Raw genomic sequence first — 13,784 nt, 5'->3', positions numbered from 1 at the left:
ACAACAACAAAAAAAAACGAGAAAGTAAGGTATAGGGAGTATGGGATGCTGTTAGAATCCACAGATTCTAGGGACTGTTAAAGTCACAGAAAATTACAATTAAAAAGTAAAAGCAATGAAAGGAAAAGGCTGGAAGAGGAAAAGACATAGAAATAAGAAAGTATATGAAATATGGATGAAAAGCACAGTGAAACACTCAGGAGGCAGAGACAGGCAGATCCCGTGAGTGGGAGGCCAGCCCAGTCAACATAACAAGATCCAGGACAGCCAGGGCTATGTAAAGAGACCCTGTCGGGGGAGGGGAAATGTTTAGTAAAGAATGCCTTAGATACCGAGTGGAGAAACAGACAGAACAATCTTAAACTCTAACTGAGCGATATACACAGTAAAGAAAAACCATCATGACACATAGATGCAAGAGTGGAGATTAAATAATAGAAAGTAAGAAATAAGAAGTATACTTAGGAAGTGAATCTCTGGCACATCTGCACGGGGTCAAGAGATGGCCTTCTCGGGTTCCTCTGTTCTTACAGAGGTCATTCAGTGTGGTGTTGGGGAGAGCCGCGTGGGAGCCATGCTCCTCCGGAGGTCTCTTCTGTTCCTGCAGGTCCAGCGTATGCGAGGAGCAGCAGCCTGACCCTTAACATTTCTTCTTCTTTTTGAAGCTCACACACAATTTTATTAGAGTTTAAAAGAAAAACCGCAGAGCAGACAAACCATAAATATCAGAAGCTGCCCAGAGGAGGGAGATGGAGGAGATGAAGACAGAAAGCTATGGCCTTTAGAGTTATTCATGGAAGTTTGGCGAGCAGGAAGCCACATCACAGAAAGCAGCCACAGAGCAAGGAGTGGAGTTGTGGGGCTTTAGAGCCAAAGTGAGGGAGTTCAATGTGTTAGGGAGAGCATGCTTATAAGAGAGAGAGAAAAGGAAAGGTCAAGCTAACAAAGCTGTATAGCTGTGGTTCTGTAAGCACTTCCAAGAGGGCTGGGATTCTGAGAGAGACACGTATAATATCTCATGAAAGGGATCACTCCTCCTGTGGGGGTTTGAATGGAAAGGGTCCCATCGTCTCCTATGGTTGAAGCTTGGCCTCTAGCTGGTGGACCCGGTAAGTCTCAGGAGCTGTGGCTCTATTGGAAGAGGTTTCTTTTTTTTTTTTTTTAAAGATTTATTTATTTATTATGTATACAGTACTGTCAGTATTCTGTTTGCATGTGTGCCTGCAGGCCAGAAGAGGGCACCAGATCTCCTTACAGATGGTTGTGAGCCGTCATGTGGTTGCTGGGAATTGAACTCAGGACCTCTGGAAGAGCAGGCAGTGCTCCTAACCACTGAGCCATTTCTCCAGCCCTGGAAGAGGTTTCAAAGCCACACCATTCCTCAGCTCTCTCTCTCTGCCTGTGGTTGTGTTCTGACATGGCTTCCAGCTGCTGCTCCAGCCCCATGCCTACCCGCTCACTGACTTGGTCCTCACCATCTTGGTCATGGGCTTACTCTGTTTTTTTTTTTTTTTTTTTTGCTTTTGTTTTTTGAGACAGGGTTTTTCTGTGTATCAGTCCTGGCTGTCCTGGAACTCACTTTATAGACCACACTACCTGGGCTCGAACTCACTGAGACCCGCCTGCCTCTGCCTCCCGAGTGCTGGGATTAAAGGCGCCACCACCGCCCAGCTTACCCTCTGAAATTGAAGCAAAGCCCCAGCTAAATGTTTCCTTTTCTAAGTTGGCTTGGTCATAGTGTTTCATGACAATAGAAAAGTAATGAAGACACCTCCCATCTCTTTGGCATGGCTTTAGGTGAACCCGCCTTCGTGAAGGATTGCACCTTGGTCAGGTAACTTATTCAACTGAATTAACTTTTGTTTTATATTGAGACAAGGTCTCTCTGCATAGCCCTGGCTACCCTGGAACTCACTCTGTAGATCAGGTTGGTTTCGAACTCAGAGATTTGCTTGTCTCTGCCTCTCAAGAGCTGGCATGTGCCACCAGGCAGTGGTGGCCTTAAATTTCAGCACTCGGGAGGCAGAGGCAGGTGGATCGCAGTGTGTTCAAGCCCTCCTGGTCTACAAGAGCTAGTTCCAGGACAGGCTCCAAAGTTATAGAAAAACTCTGTCTCAAAAAAAAAAAAAAAAGGCATGTGCCATCATGCTGGCTATAATGAACTTTTAGGGGAGGAGGCAGTAGCATGTCTCCACTCAGAAAGATATTCCAACCATTTGGCTAGTTAGTAAGTTATAGCATTCCCTTAATGGAACTTCAATGTAACCGTACATTCCTCCCCTCTGAAGAGGTAAGTCTAACATCACTATGAGATGGGATGAAATTGGGAAATAACTATACACGCACCATCCCCACAGTTTCCACCGCTTCCTTCCAGACAGCGTGACTTGTCCAGAGGACTCAGACGTGGGCTCTGATTCTCGCCCCTCCCACCTGCTTTCCCGCAGCGGTCTCCGCCAGCTTCCTACAGTCCACGGCCGGCCAGGTCTCGATGAGCCCACAGGCCATCAGACGGACCTCGGGGCATTCACTGCCTCTGAAATGCACCGGGCTCTGGAGCACTTGTGCCACTCCGCCCAGTGAGTGCAACTTAGGACGATCCCGGGTTTTGGTTTACTGGGCTGTGAGCTAGCCTTGCAACCCTGGCAGGTTGATGCTAATCTCACTTGTCAGCTTGTGGAGCATTGTTTATCTTGGCTGAGATGGGAAGACCCACCCACGTGAGAGGCACCATTCCCTTGGAAGTCTCAGGATGTTTAAAAAGAACAGAACGTGGAGCCAAATAAAGGTACTCATGATCTCTGCTTCCTGATTGTGGACATGATGAGACCAGTCTTTTCCGCCGTAGTGGACAGTGACCTGAGTGAACTCTGAAGATGCTTTTGTCAAGATATTTTACAGTGCAAGGTAAACAACTAAAAACATTTACACAGACAAGAGGCGCTGCCGTTGCTGTCATAAACCTGACCTTTGGAAGTGGGGAAGTGTATGAGAGTTTGAAACTTTGGGCCAGAGAAGCTCCGGAATGCTGTGAGCAGAGCTTAGTGAACCGTTCCGGTGAGAGCTTGGGGGGCAAGGATGGCATCTTTGGACCGTGGAAGCTCAGTTCGCGGAGTCTCAGAGGGGGACATGGACTCGACCAGGGGCCAGTTGTGTGATAGTTTCACCTAGAATTTGGTTCCCACACCCTGAGAGTTGGAGTGAGGGATGTAAAGGTGATGAATACATTTGTTAGGAAGACAGGCGAATATCTGAGCAGTTCAGAGAAAGCAATGTAACTGGTAAAGTCAGCACCACTGAAAAGAAGTCTCTGCACTGTGCAGGCAGTAACAGAGCTGTTTTGGGTAATCCCCGTCTATCTTGTCAAGATCCAGATTTATTTGAAAGTGAATGAATTGAAAGGGTTCCTGGCTTCTCGACAGTGATAGCCTAGGAAAGTGCTCCAGGGCCAGCACGGGAAGCTCATCCAGCTGTGGTCTGAGGGGGGGCGTGGCTGAGGCTTGAGCCCACAGCAGGATTCCACTGCATTGACCTGATAGTACTGGCTTTTCAGTTATGAAAGCAGAGGCAGGCAAATCTCTGAGTTAGAGGCCACCCCTGTCTACACAGTGATCTCCATGTTTACACTTCAGCCTGGTGGTTCCTTGCTAAGCTCAATTTTCCCAGTTTGGAAAGAGAATGTCTACTCTGTGCCACTGTATGTTGCAATTATATAACTTGTTTTGGGCTTTATAGAATTTAACAGTTAAGAGGCTGCCTTGAGTTGGGTAGTGGTGGCACACACCTTTAATCCCAGTACTTGGGAGGCAGAGGCAGGAGGATCTCCGTTAATTCAAGGCCAGCCTGGTCTATAGAGCTAATTCCAGGACAGCCACAGCTGTTATAACACAGAAACCCTATCTTGAAGCCCCCACACACTGAAAAAAGGTTGCCTTGAGTCTCAGATGAGATGTGAGCTGTGGACTTTTCACTGTTAAAGCTGTTAGAGTCTATGGGGACTTTTGTACCTTGCACTATGAGATGAGCGAGGACAAAGAGAAAGGCTATGATTTAAGTAATGTGCTTTGGTGTTGAGTTGCCAAGAGATGGGATTTGGATGGTCAACTGATGAGACCTAGGATCGCTGAACAGACTGGCCCATGAATATGCCTGTGGGGGACTGTCTTGATTAGGTCGGGGTGGGAAGACCCACTGTGGGTGGGGATCCGGGAGTGTAAGAAAGGGGTAAGTGAGCCAAGGACAGGCGTTCATTGCTCTGTGTTTCCTGTCTGAGGATGTCAGGTGACCAGATGCTTCACGTTCCTGTACTACTTCCAATGTCATGAGGGACTGTATTGCTGAACTATGGTCCAAAATAAACCGCGTCACCCTTAAGCTGCTTCTGTTAGGGAATCTGTCCCAGTGTCAGAGTGACTAACACGGCAGGCTGTGCACAGCACGCTACCCTGCACTAGGGTCTTTATTACAGCGGGACAGGCTCTAAGGGAGGTGGAGATGGAGGCGGGGGAGGCTGATAAGAAGGACTTGAGTGAGAGGGTGGAGAGGGGCTGGCTAGGACAGCTTGCCCTTGTTGGAATTGTCCTTTCGTGGAGGACACGGGGCTGGTGAAGCTCAGGAAGATGTCCTCCAGAGAGACCTGGCTGATGGAATAGTCTTCCAACATATAATCCTTCTTGGCTTGTTCCATAATGCCAAACACCTGTAGCAGAGGAAGCCAGTTGCTGCAGATAAGTCCACCCGTAGGTGATGGGGTGGCCACAGGGACAGGTGATCTGGGGAAGTGCAGAGACAGCCATCCTGTGGGAGCTGTGACAAGGCACAGAGTGCTGGTCTCAGGCAGCCACTACAGAGTACCTCCAAAGGAGTCAGGCCTGTGGGAATGTGGCAGGAAGCGGTGTCCCCCTGGGTCTGTGGCCTGCTATGTGGTTCTGGGCATGTAGCTCCTCTCTAGGCCTGCTCCCTGCTCCCTGAAACCTGGGGGTGGGAAGAACTGACTTCTGAGGCTCCTTCCAGCTCAACCTTATGCCTCATGACTTGCACACAAACATTCCCAGTGTTGGCAGAGGACACATGAATGCCACTTCTAGAGAGCAGGAGAAATAAGAGGTGCACTCACCTTTGCCCAAGTGAGGCCGTGGCCAGGGAGGTAGTACTGGACCATACCTTCATGCTTGTCTTCCAGATTGCTGCCTGCACAAAAGAGAGACTGTTCCTGTGAGGGCTGGACTGGGGGGCTAGAAAGGGCAGCCCGAGTGTGACAGCTAATAGGTCCAGGCAGGGTGTCCAGCACCATCACACACCTGGGAAGGTCAGGTCCACGAATGCCTTGAACTCCTCCAGGACTTCGTGCTTCCCCTCACTCCGCACCTTGGCCTGCAGGGAGTAGCCGCTGCCAAACTTGCTCTTGAGGTGCTGTGGGCTGCCCAGGCACTTGAACTGGCCCTGAACCATGATGGCCAGCCGGGTACATAAGGCTTCACACTCCTCCATACTGGGGAAAGGGAGAGAGCCTGAGACAGCGCTGGAGGAGGCCGATGCCCACCCTGGATGTCAAAGGCTTGTGCAGACAGAAGGGCATCTGTGCCCAGATCAGACCATTCCCGATTCCCCTCGCTGAGTGTACCCACATGCAGAGCCTGGGAAATGTCCTGGCAGAGCCTGTGCTGGCTGCTGCCGTATCTTCTGTTCACCTGGGCCCACCCCAGCCACCTGTTCTGGCTCTGCTCCTGACCCACAGATGCAACTCTACCTGTGGGAGGTGATGACAATGGCCTTGCCATACTCACGGGCCCGGGCCACAGTGTCCCAGAGTAGGCGCCGGGCCACAGGGTCCATGCCGGTGGAAGGCTCATCCAGGAGGATGACTGCAGGCTCTCCAATGAGGGCGATGCCGGTGCTCAGCATGCGCTTGTTGCCACCACTGGGTGTGGATGGGATAAGGGTGGGGACATGGAGAATGGTGATTGTGGCCTCCTGCTTTGAAGCCCACTTATTCAGCCCCCAACTCTCTCCTTCTCTGAGGTGATGCCTACTCTGGTGAGGCTTCACTCAGGTTGAATTGTGACTTGGTTTGCTCACTAAAGGTCTGAATGGACCTAGATGTCCAGGTTGAAGGGTTGAGACCCTTCAAGGGTCTCCATGAGTACTGGGTAGGGCACCACCCATCTGAGAGTAAGGGTGTAAGACCATTTTAGTTAGCCGTTTTTCTTAAGATGCTCACTATGTAGTCCCAGCTGGCCTTGGCTTCTCATCCTCCTGACTCGGCCTGTCAAGAAGCATGGGACTATAGATGCACACCACTATACTGGCTTTGCTTATTTTTTTCTTAATTTATAAAATTTATGTATATGTGTGTGTGCCTGCATGCAGGTACCCATGACAGCCAGAGGGCATCAGATTCTCTAGAACCGGAGTTACAAGCAGTTTTGAGCTGCTTTGTGGGTGCTGGAGAACTAAACCCGGGTCCCCTGCAAGAGCAGGAAGCACTCTCAAGTGCTGAGCCATCCTTCCCGGCTCTCCCCACGTTAAACTCGCATAGCATTCACTGTGTGCAAAACTCCAGTCTAAACTTTTCTTTATTTTTTTTCTTTCTGACTTTTCAAGACAGGGTTTCTCTGTGTAGCCTCAGCTGTCCTGGAACTCTCTATGTAGAGCAAACTGGCGACAACTCACAGAAATGCACCTGCCTTTGCCTCCTGAATGCTGGCATTAAAGGTGTGCGTCACCATCGCCTGGCTTCTCAACTTTTTAAATGTAAATTTTTTTGATCCTCTAAATATGGAAGGAAATATAAAAAGCTGCCAAAGACTCAAGCCAACAAACTGGGGAAGGGGCAGGGACTCTTTATCGGACACCTGGATTCACTGCCAGTCAGTAGCATCTCGCCGCTCTCCAGTTCCAAACCTGGGGTACTGCTGGACACCTGCCTACAGGGGCACAGTGTGTATGTAGTGTGAGGAGAGCCTGGGGATTTGGACAGTTAGTGCCCCCCCCCTTTTAGAGACAGGGTTTCTCTATAGCTTTGGACCCTGTCCTGGAACTAGCTCTTGTAGACCAGGCTGGCCTTGAACTCGCAGCAATCCGCCTGCCTCTGGCTCCCGAGTGCTGGGGTTAAAGGTGTGCGTCACCACTGCCTGGCTTTTTGTTTTGTTTTGTTTTTGTTTTCCTGCCCGGCTATTTTCAACTATTTTACAGTATGAAATTTATCTTTTAAAGTTTGTAAAAATGTGGGGCTGGAAAGATGGCTCAGCGATTAAGAGCATTGCCTGTTCTTCCAAAGGTCCTAAGTTCAATTCCAAGCAACCACATGGTTGCTCACAACCATCTGTAATGAGGTCTGGTGCCCTCTTCTGGCCTGCAGGCATACATGCAGACAGAACACTGTATCTATAATAAATAAATATTAAAAAAGTAAATAAATCTTTTGCCTTGCTTTGATTGATCTGAGTTAGGATTCTGTTACTGGCAACAGTGATAAACCACCTCAGACTTCTTGGGAGACATATCAGGATGAGGTAACTATGGGTCTAATATGAAAACCTACCCAATAGGAAACTTGCCATGAACAAGCAGACATAAAGATCTGCCTATCTAGCTGTTATAATCACACTTGATAACATATACCTGTTCTCAGCACAAAAAACTGCCTCTGGCTTGGGATAGAAGCCAGCTTCCCTTCACCCCATCTTCCGTGGCAAGGACTACACAGCTCCTCCATGCCTGAACTGATGGTCTTAACCCTACACCCCAGCGCTGAGAACTGCGGTTATCTTGCAGATGGAGGTGGGAAGGATGAGGGAATCCCCAGATCTCACCTATAGGTCTTTACCAGCTTGTCTGCATACACGTGCAAGAGTAAGTCCTCAAGGATCTGGTCTACACAGATTTTAATGTGGCGTTCAGGGATGCCCCGGATACGGGCATACATGACAAGTATCTCTCTTCCTGTCATGAAGTTTAGCAGGGCATCAAATTCAGGACAGTAACCAATATACTGGCGCACCTGAGGGAGAGAGACACGTCAGAGTGGAGCCTCTTGGGCCAGTTTCCCGTCTGCCAACCCAGCAGTTCCGGGACACCGCTTCGGGCTTGTCTACGTGAGGAACATGCAGCATGAGGGAGCCAGGAGTGGGAGGATGGCAATGCTGGTAGTGTTGGTGAACAGGCTGCTAAAGAATGGAAGAGGAGGGCTGCGGCTTGGTTCCCTCGTCCTGCTCCACACGTACCAAAACCAGAAGCGCTTAGTGCCCCTTATCTTAGGAGTCAGGAGAAGCATCTTGGTTTTTACTTTTCTTCCTTTTTAAGAAGTTACTACTACTACTTCTCCTCTTCCTCTTCCTCCTCCTCCTCCTCCTCCCTCTCCTCCTCCTCCTTCTTATATGTGTAGAGGTGGAAATGGGTGCAAGAATGCCAGGGTTCATATCTGGAGACCAGAGGACAATTTTGTGCTTGGTTTTCTCCTTATACCTTCAGATGGGTTTCAGAGATGGAGCTCGGGCGTTTGCAGTGTGCCTGCACTCACTGAACCATCTCATTGGCCCTCATGTTAGAAATATTTTCTATTAGACATGTAATCTATAAGTAGATTTCCTTCATGAAGCATTTACATAAAGAGCCCTGGAGTCTCCACCAGGGCCTGCAGTCTGACTGGAATGTATGTATCCTCCAGACTTCTGTGCTAATGCAGGGTCCCACAGACATGCTCTCCTAGAACACACTGTTTGGATGAAGTTTGTCAATGGCACCATCCCATACTTACCGTTGCTTAATGTGCCTTTCTAACTAAATATTATGTTCTATAGATCCCCATACAACCCTGCTCCCAACTCAGGTTAGCTGCTATATACCCAGAGAAGGTTTTTAAATTTTTTTTTTAAATTAGTAAAATTTGTTCTTTGATTACATCTTAGGATCCTGTCTCAAAGCAAGACAAAAGAGTTACTAAAAGAGTCTGAGAAAGAGTTGTTAGGGACAGAGATAAACAAAGAGGGGGAACCTGTGGGATAAGCAGAAGAAGTTGGAAAAGCCAGAACTACCAGATTCTACAGAGAAACAGGGAAGACACAGACTAGGGTGACTGTAGTAGAAATGGGCTAAGAGAACACAGCTGAGGAGCCTCAGTGGTGGGAGCCTCCACTGACTATGGCTGCCAACTGGGTAACCTGGATGGTATCTTGAATGATAGGAGGATGTGTGTTCCCTCATCCCTATGGTTCCTGTGGGCATTTGAGAGCTAGTGCTATATCTGATTGAGAGTTCGGAGAAGCATCTAAGGGTGCATTTAGATTCAGGGGATTACTTTTTAGAGATCAAGCTCCAAGCTTCATGCCCCTGAATCCAGTCACTGATATTGGTTGTGCACCATACCTACCTTTGCCAGGTCAGACTTGACGTTGCAACCCTTGACAAAGACATCCCCTGAAGTGATGGGCTGCTCCCCAGTCAGCATGTTGAAAATGGAAGTCTTCCCAGCTCCATTGAGGCCAAGAAGGCCAAAGCATTCTTTTTCTTCAACAGTGAAGGACACCTTGTTCACAGCCAGCAGAGGTACCTTCCCTTTATAGACCTGGGAGACACAAGGCGGAGATGAAGAGAGGAGGTCAGCAGCCACTGCACACTCCGTCTCGAAGGTCTGAGCTGCCTCTTATGACCCAAGCTCAGACTACCTTCTCCTTCCGGCCACTACCCAGAAAGTTCCCTTTCTTCCTACAGCCCCTGCTCATTGTCAGCTTGGTTCACCATTTCTCTCTGTCTCTGAGCAAATACACCCTTTTGATGTTGCTTAAGGGTTATTTTTTTGGTTTGGTTTGGTTTTTTGTTTGTTTTTGTTTTTCAAAACAGGGTTTCTCTGTGTAGCCCTCGCTGTTCTGGAACTCACCCTGTCAACCAGGCTGGCTTCAAATTTAGAGATCCACCTGCCTCTGTCTCCACAGTGTAGGCAGAGTTTTTGTCGTTTGGGATAGCAAGCAGCTCGCTTCTAAAATAACCACTCAAGGACTTAATATTATCTATAAATGCTCAGCAGATAGCGTAGGCTTATTACTAACTAGCCCTTAAAACTCAAATTAACCCATTCTATTAACCTATGTGCTGTGCTGAGGCTTGTGGCTTTTACCTCTCCTGCATGTCCTGCTTCCTTTTTGTCTGGTCTTCTGACTCTGTCCTTCTTCCCAGTGTTCTCTCTGTCCTGAAAATCCCATCTAGTCTTTGGCCAATCATTGTTTTTATTTTATTAGCAATGAGAGCAATAAATATTTGCAGTGTGCAAAGGTTGTTCCACAGCACCCCAGTACTGGAATCAAAAGCATGTTGGGCTGTTTTTTGTTTTTTTTTTTTAAGATTTATTTATTATGTATACAATATTCTGCCTGCATATATGCTAGCAGGCCAGAAGAGGGCACCAGATCTCATTACAGATGGTTGTGAGCCACCCCCGTGGTTGCTGGGGATTGAACTCAGGACCCCTAGAAGAGCAACCAGTGCCCTTAACTGCTGAGCCATCTCTCCAAGTCCCTATTTTTTGTGTTTTAATCACTAGATACAGAAGGAAAACAACATGATTGACAAAGCTGGGGTGGGGGAATCTGATAAAATACCCAGACGTTTGAAAGGTGCCTTTGAAATTCTTCCTAGGAATCGCATAAGTGCTGGAGGCTCTATTAGTTTCCAGAGCCCTTGCCCACCTGGCACCTTCACAGTTGTTATCTGGATACAGGAAAGGTCAAGCCTATTTCATCTCTCCTTCTATTCTTTCTCAGGCTTTCAGCAAGCATGGCTCTCATTCCTTACTATCCCAGGCCCTCCCTTTATTCAGCAAGCATGGCTCTCATTCCTTACTATCCCAGGCCCTCCCTTTATTCAGCAAGCATGGCTCCCATTCCTTACTATCCCAGGCCTCCCTTTATCCAGGAGACCACAGAAGAGACAACAAAGGTACAGCGATCTCTGTCTCTGAGCACAAAAATGAACACAGGTGTGTTCATTCTCAGACAGAGAAACCTCACTAAGTCTGTCTTCCCTGGAAGCCTGTCTGCCCAGCAGAAGACTGATTCTGTGTGTAAAATGCCCACAAGAAAAGTATCCTTGGCTTTTTAAAGCCAACTATAAGAACCAGGCATGACATATGCTTGTAACCAGAGTATTCAGGAGGCAGAGGTAGGTCTACGTAGGCCGTATAGCAGGACCCTGTCCCAAATCAAACAGACAAAAAGATAAAAGACGAAAAACAAATAAAGGAGCAAAGACGACTCTAACTTTACCTTTGACACTTCTTTAACAATAAGTGGATTTTTCTTTAGTAATGTTTCAAAATAAAACTTGATGGTTTCTGCCTCATCTAGTATATCTCCATCTTCATCTTCTGGCTCTGTTACATCGAGGAATATTCCCTGTGTTCCCAAGACAAGGGTGGACATGTAACTGGTTTCCATTGACAGGGGTAGGAGGTAGAGCTTGGCTGGCGTCAAGGAGCCGGGCCTCTGTGGTGCACCCTGAAGGTACTGCATCCGTGATGAGGTAAGCACGCAAATCACAAACCATCAGCTTTCGGAAGAAACCAAAGCCCAGGAAAGGGAAGATGAACAAAAGCTCACCCCCTCCAGTGTCCTCTAGAGGATGCTGGTTCCATGAGCTAACACAACAGACCGTTCTCTAGGCTGCTCATAGCTGAATGTGGAGAAGGTGTCTCACAAGGTGTTCTAGCAAGCCGGGGGCTTGTTCCTGTTCAGCCGAGAAGCTGGCCTTTAAAACACCTCAGGTGGCCATATATGGACCAGGGTCTCAGGGGCTGAGTCAGGTTCTTCTCTTCCTCTGAAGGTCCCTGGACATGGGCTGCCACCTCTCTGCCCTGGGATCCCTCTGATATACGAAGGTAGCTAAAGAACACAGGAAGGAAGCTCTGGAGCGGTGGTTCTACCTGTGGGTTCTACCCCTTTGAGGGTAGAGCAGCCCTTTCATAGGGGTCGCATATCAGATATCCTGCATATCAGATATTTACATTACCATTTGTGACAGTAGCAAAATGACAGTTCTGAAATAGCAATGAAAATAATTGTATGGTTGGGGTCACACTACACGAGGAACTGTGTAGTAAAGGGTCGCAGCATTAGGAAGGCTGAGGAGCACTGCCTTAGAGCCAGGCCTTGACCTGTTTTTACGTGACTCTCACCTCTATTTACTCACCAATTCTTCCTTCCTAACAAAGCGAGAAAGCCTGGATCTCAGTTTGCAGAATGCATTGGCTTCAATGAGGAAAAGCAGGATGATGTACACAGGTCCCAGGACAGCCAGAGCAGTCAGGTACTTCCCTATCCCCAGAGACTCCCAGGCATAGATGTTCCGCTGGACCACATAGCCTTCGTCTAATATGAAACAAGCAGGGGTTAGTTCCCCCTTCTGGAGATTTTCAAAGGTATTCCTCATCTTTATGTATGGCAGGTAAATCCCCACAGTGATGAGTGTTACTAAAAGAAGCATCACTGTTATCAATGCCATCACTACATCCAGCAAATAGTAAGCAAAAATACTTTTCCTTGCTTTAACCCAGGGCTCTATAAAAACAGTGTGATTAGCTGAGCACGACAGAGCACACCTGTAACCACACCTGTGACCACACCTGTCACCACACCTGTAACCACATCTGTGACCACACCCATCACCACAGTACTCAGGAGTCTAAGGTGGGCAGATGGCCATAAACATGAGACTGGTCTGGACTACTTAGCAACTCCAGGGAGTCCTGTAATATTAGTGAGAGACTGTCTTAAAAACAACAACAAAACAGTTCCAAGAACTTGTGACTCAGTAGGGTCATGAACCCTAGGGGAAAACCTACTGCTCTTCTGCTAAATGCATGTAGCAATCAAATGACTCCCAATGACATATTGTTATACACATTAATCACCACATTGCTCAACCCTCACCAGAGAAGGTTCTTTTTGCAGGAGATGATAACTGGCAGAGAAGCCTATTACAGTCTCTGTAGAAAATAAAAGACTTTGGAAGGCTCGGCCCTAACTGGGAAGCCTATACTACTCACTTCTCAAGGCTCAGTGATCCATGCAAAACAAGGGGCGGAAAGATCTTAAGAGCTAGAGGTGGTCACGCAATGGGGACAGCACACATAAGATCTTCAGAACTTCAAGCCAGAAAAACTCCCAACCCAGCCGTGGAAAAGTGGGCACGGAGTTCCAGCCCTAACCGGGACGCTACTCGCAGAAGGTAACTGCTGGGAGAAGGAAAATGAGTTCTTCCGTAGAGTGGCACTGGTACAGCATCACACGTCAGGGCAGGCTTCCTGCTCCCGTGTGATCAGCACAAGCCCCACTCCATGCTTGTGTTGCTTTTAGAGAGGAGGAACTTGAAGTTAGATGGATAAGAATATGGGGACGAGCTGGAAGGAGTGGGGGTGGGGGAGAATAAAATCAAACATTTCACGAAATTACGAAATTCTCAAAGAACAAACAAATCATTGTTTTGGAAAAGTGTAATAAGAGGTTTTCCTCAAGCTGTATTGTATAAATATATGTAATTCTTGTCAATTAAAAAGCAAAAGGGGCCAGATGGTGGTGGCGCACACCTTTAATCTCAGCACTTGGGAGGCAGAGGCAGGTGGATCTCTGTGAGTTTCAGGCCAGCCTGGTCTATAGAGCTAGTTCCAGGACAGCTTGAACTGTTACACAGAGTAACCCTGTCTCAAAAAACCGAGAGAGAGAGAGAGAGAGAGAGAGAGAGAGAGAGAGAGAGAAGGAGAGGGAGAGGGAGGGAGAGGGAGAGAGGGAGAGAGA

The 13,784-nt window shown here is 48.0% G+C and overlaps 1 protein-coding gene across 1 annotated transcript in view; it reads right to left on the bottom strand.

Moving 5' to 3' along the window:
• Positions 1-4,459: 4,459 nt before the first annotated feature.
• The window catches only part of LOC102002556 (ATP-binding cassette sub-family A member 17-like), a 75,407-nt gene continuing 66,082 nt past the window's right edge, over positions 4,460-13,784 (bottom strand). Inside the window, exons 23-30 of the mRNA XM_026780668.1 lie at positions 12,181-12,359; positions 11,259-11,387; positions 9,371-9,565; positions 7,815-8,002; positions 5,750-5,920; positions 5,301-5,491; positions 5,117-5,190; positions 4,460-4,699 (exon numbers count right to left, since the gene is read on the bottom strand). Of these exons, the coding sequence (XP_026636469.1) occupies positions 4,463-4,699; positions 5,117-5,190; positions 5,301-5,491; positions 5,750-5,920; positions 7,815-8,002; positions 9,371-9,565; positions 11,259-11,387; positions 12,181-12,359 (1,364 nt within the window). The 3' untranslated portion in view covers positions 4,460-4,462. The remainder of the gene's footprint in view (positions 4,700-5,116; positions 5,191-5,300; positions 5,492-5,749; positions 5,921-7,814; positions 8,003-9,370; positions 9,566-11,258; positions 11,388-12,180; positions 12,360-13,784) is intronic.

Source organism: Microtus ochrogaster, chromosome 7 (assembly GCF_000317375.1).
Source record: "Microtus ochrogaster isolate Prairie Vole_2 chromosome 7, MicOch1.0, whole genome shotgun sequence".
Lineage (NCBI taxonomy): Eukaryota > Metazoa > Chordata > Mammalia > Rodentia > Cricetidae > Microtus > Microtus ochrogaster.
The sequence above is the reverse complement of the archived record's forward strand: the minus strand, read 5'-3'. Positions and strand labels throughout refer to the sequence as shown.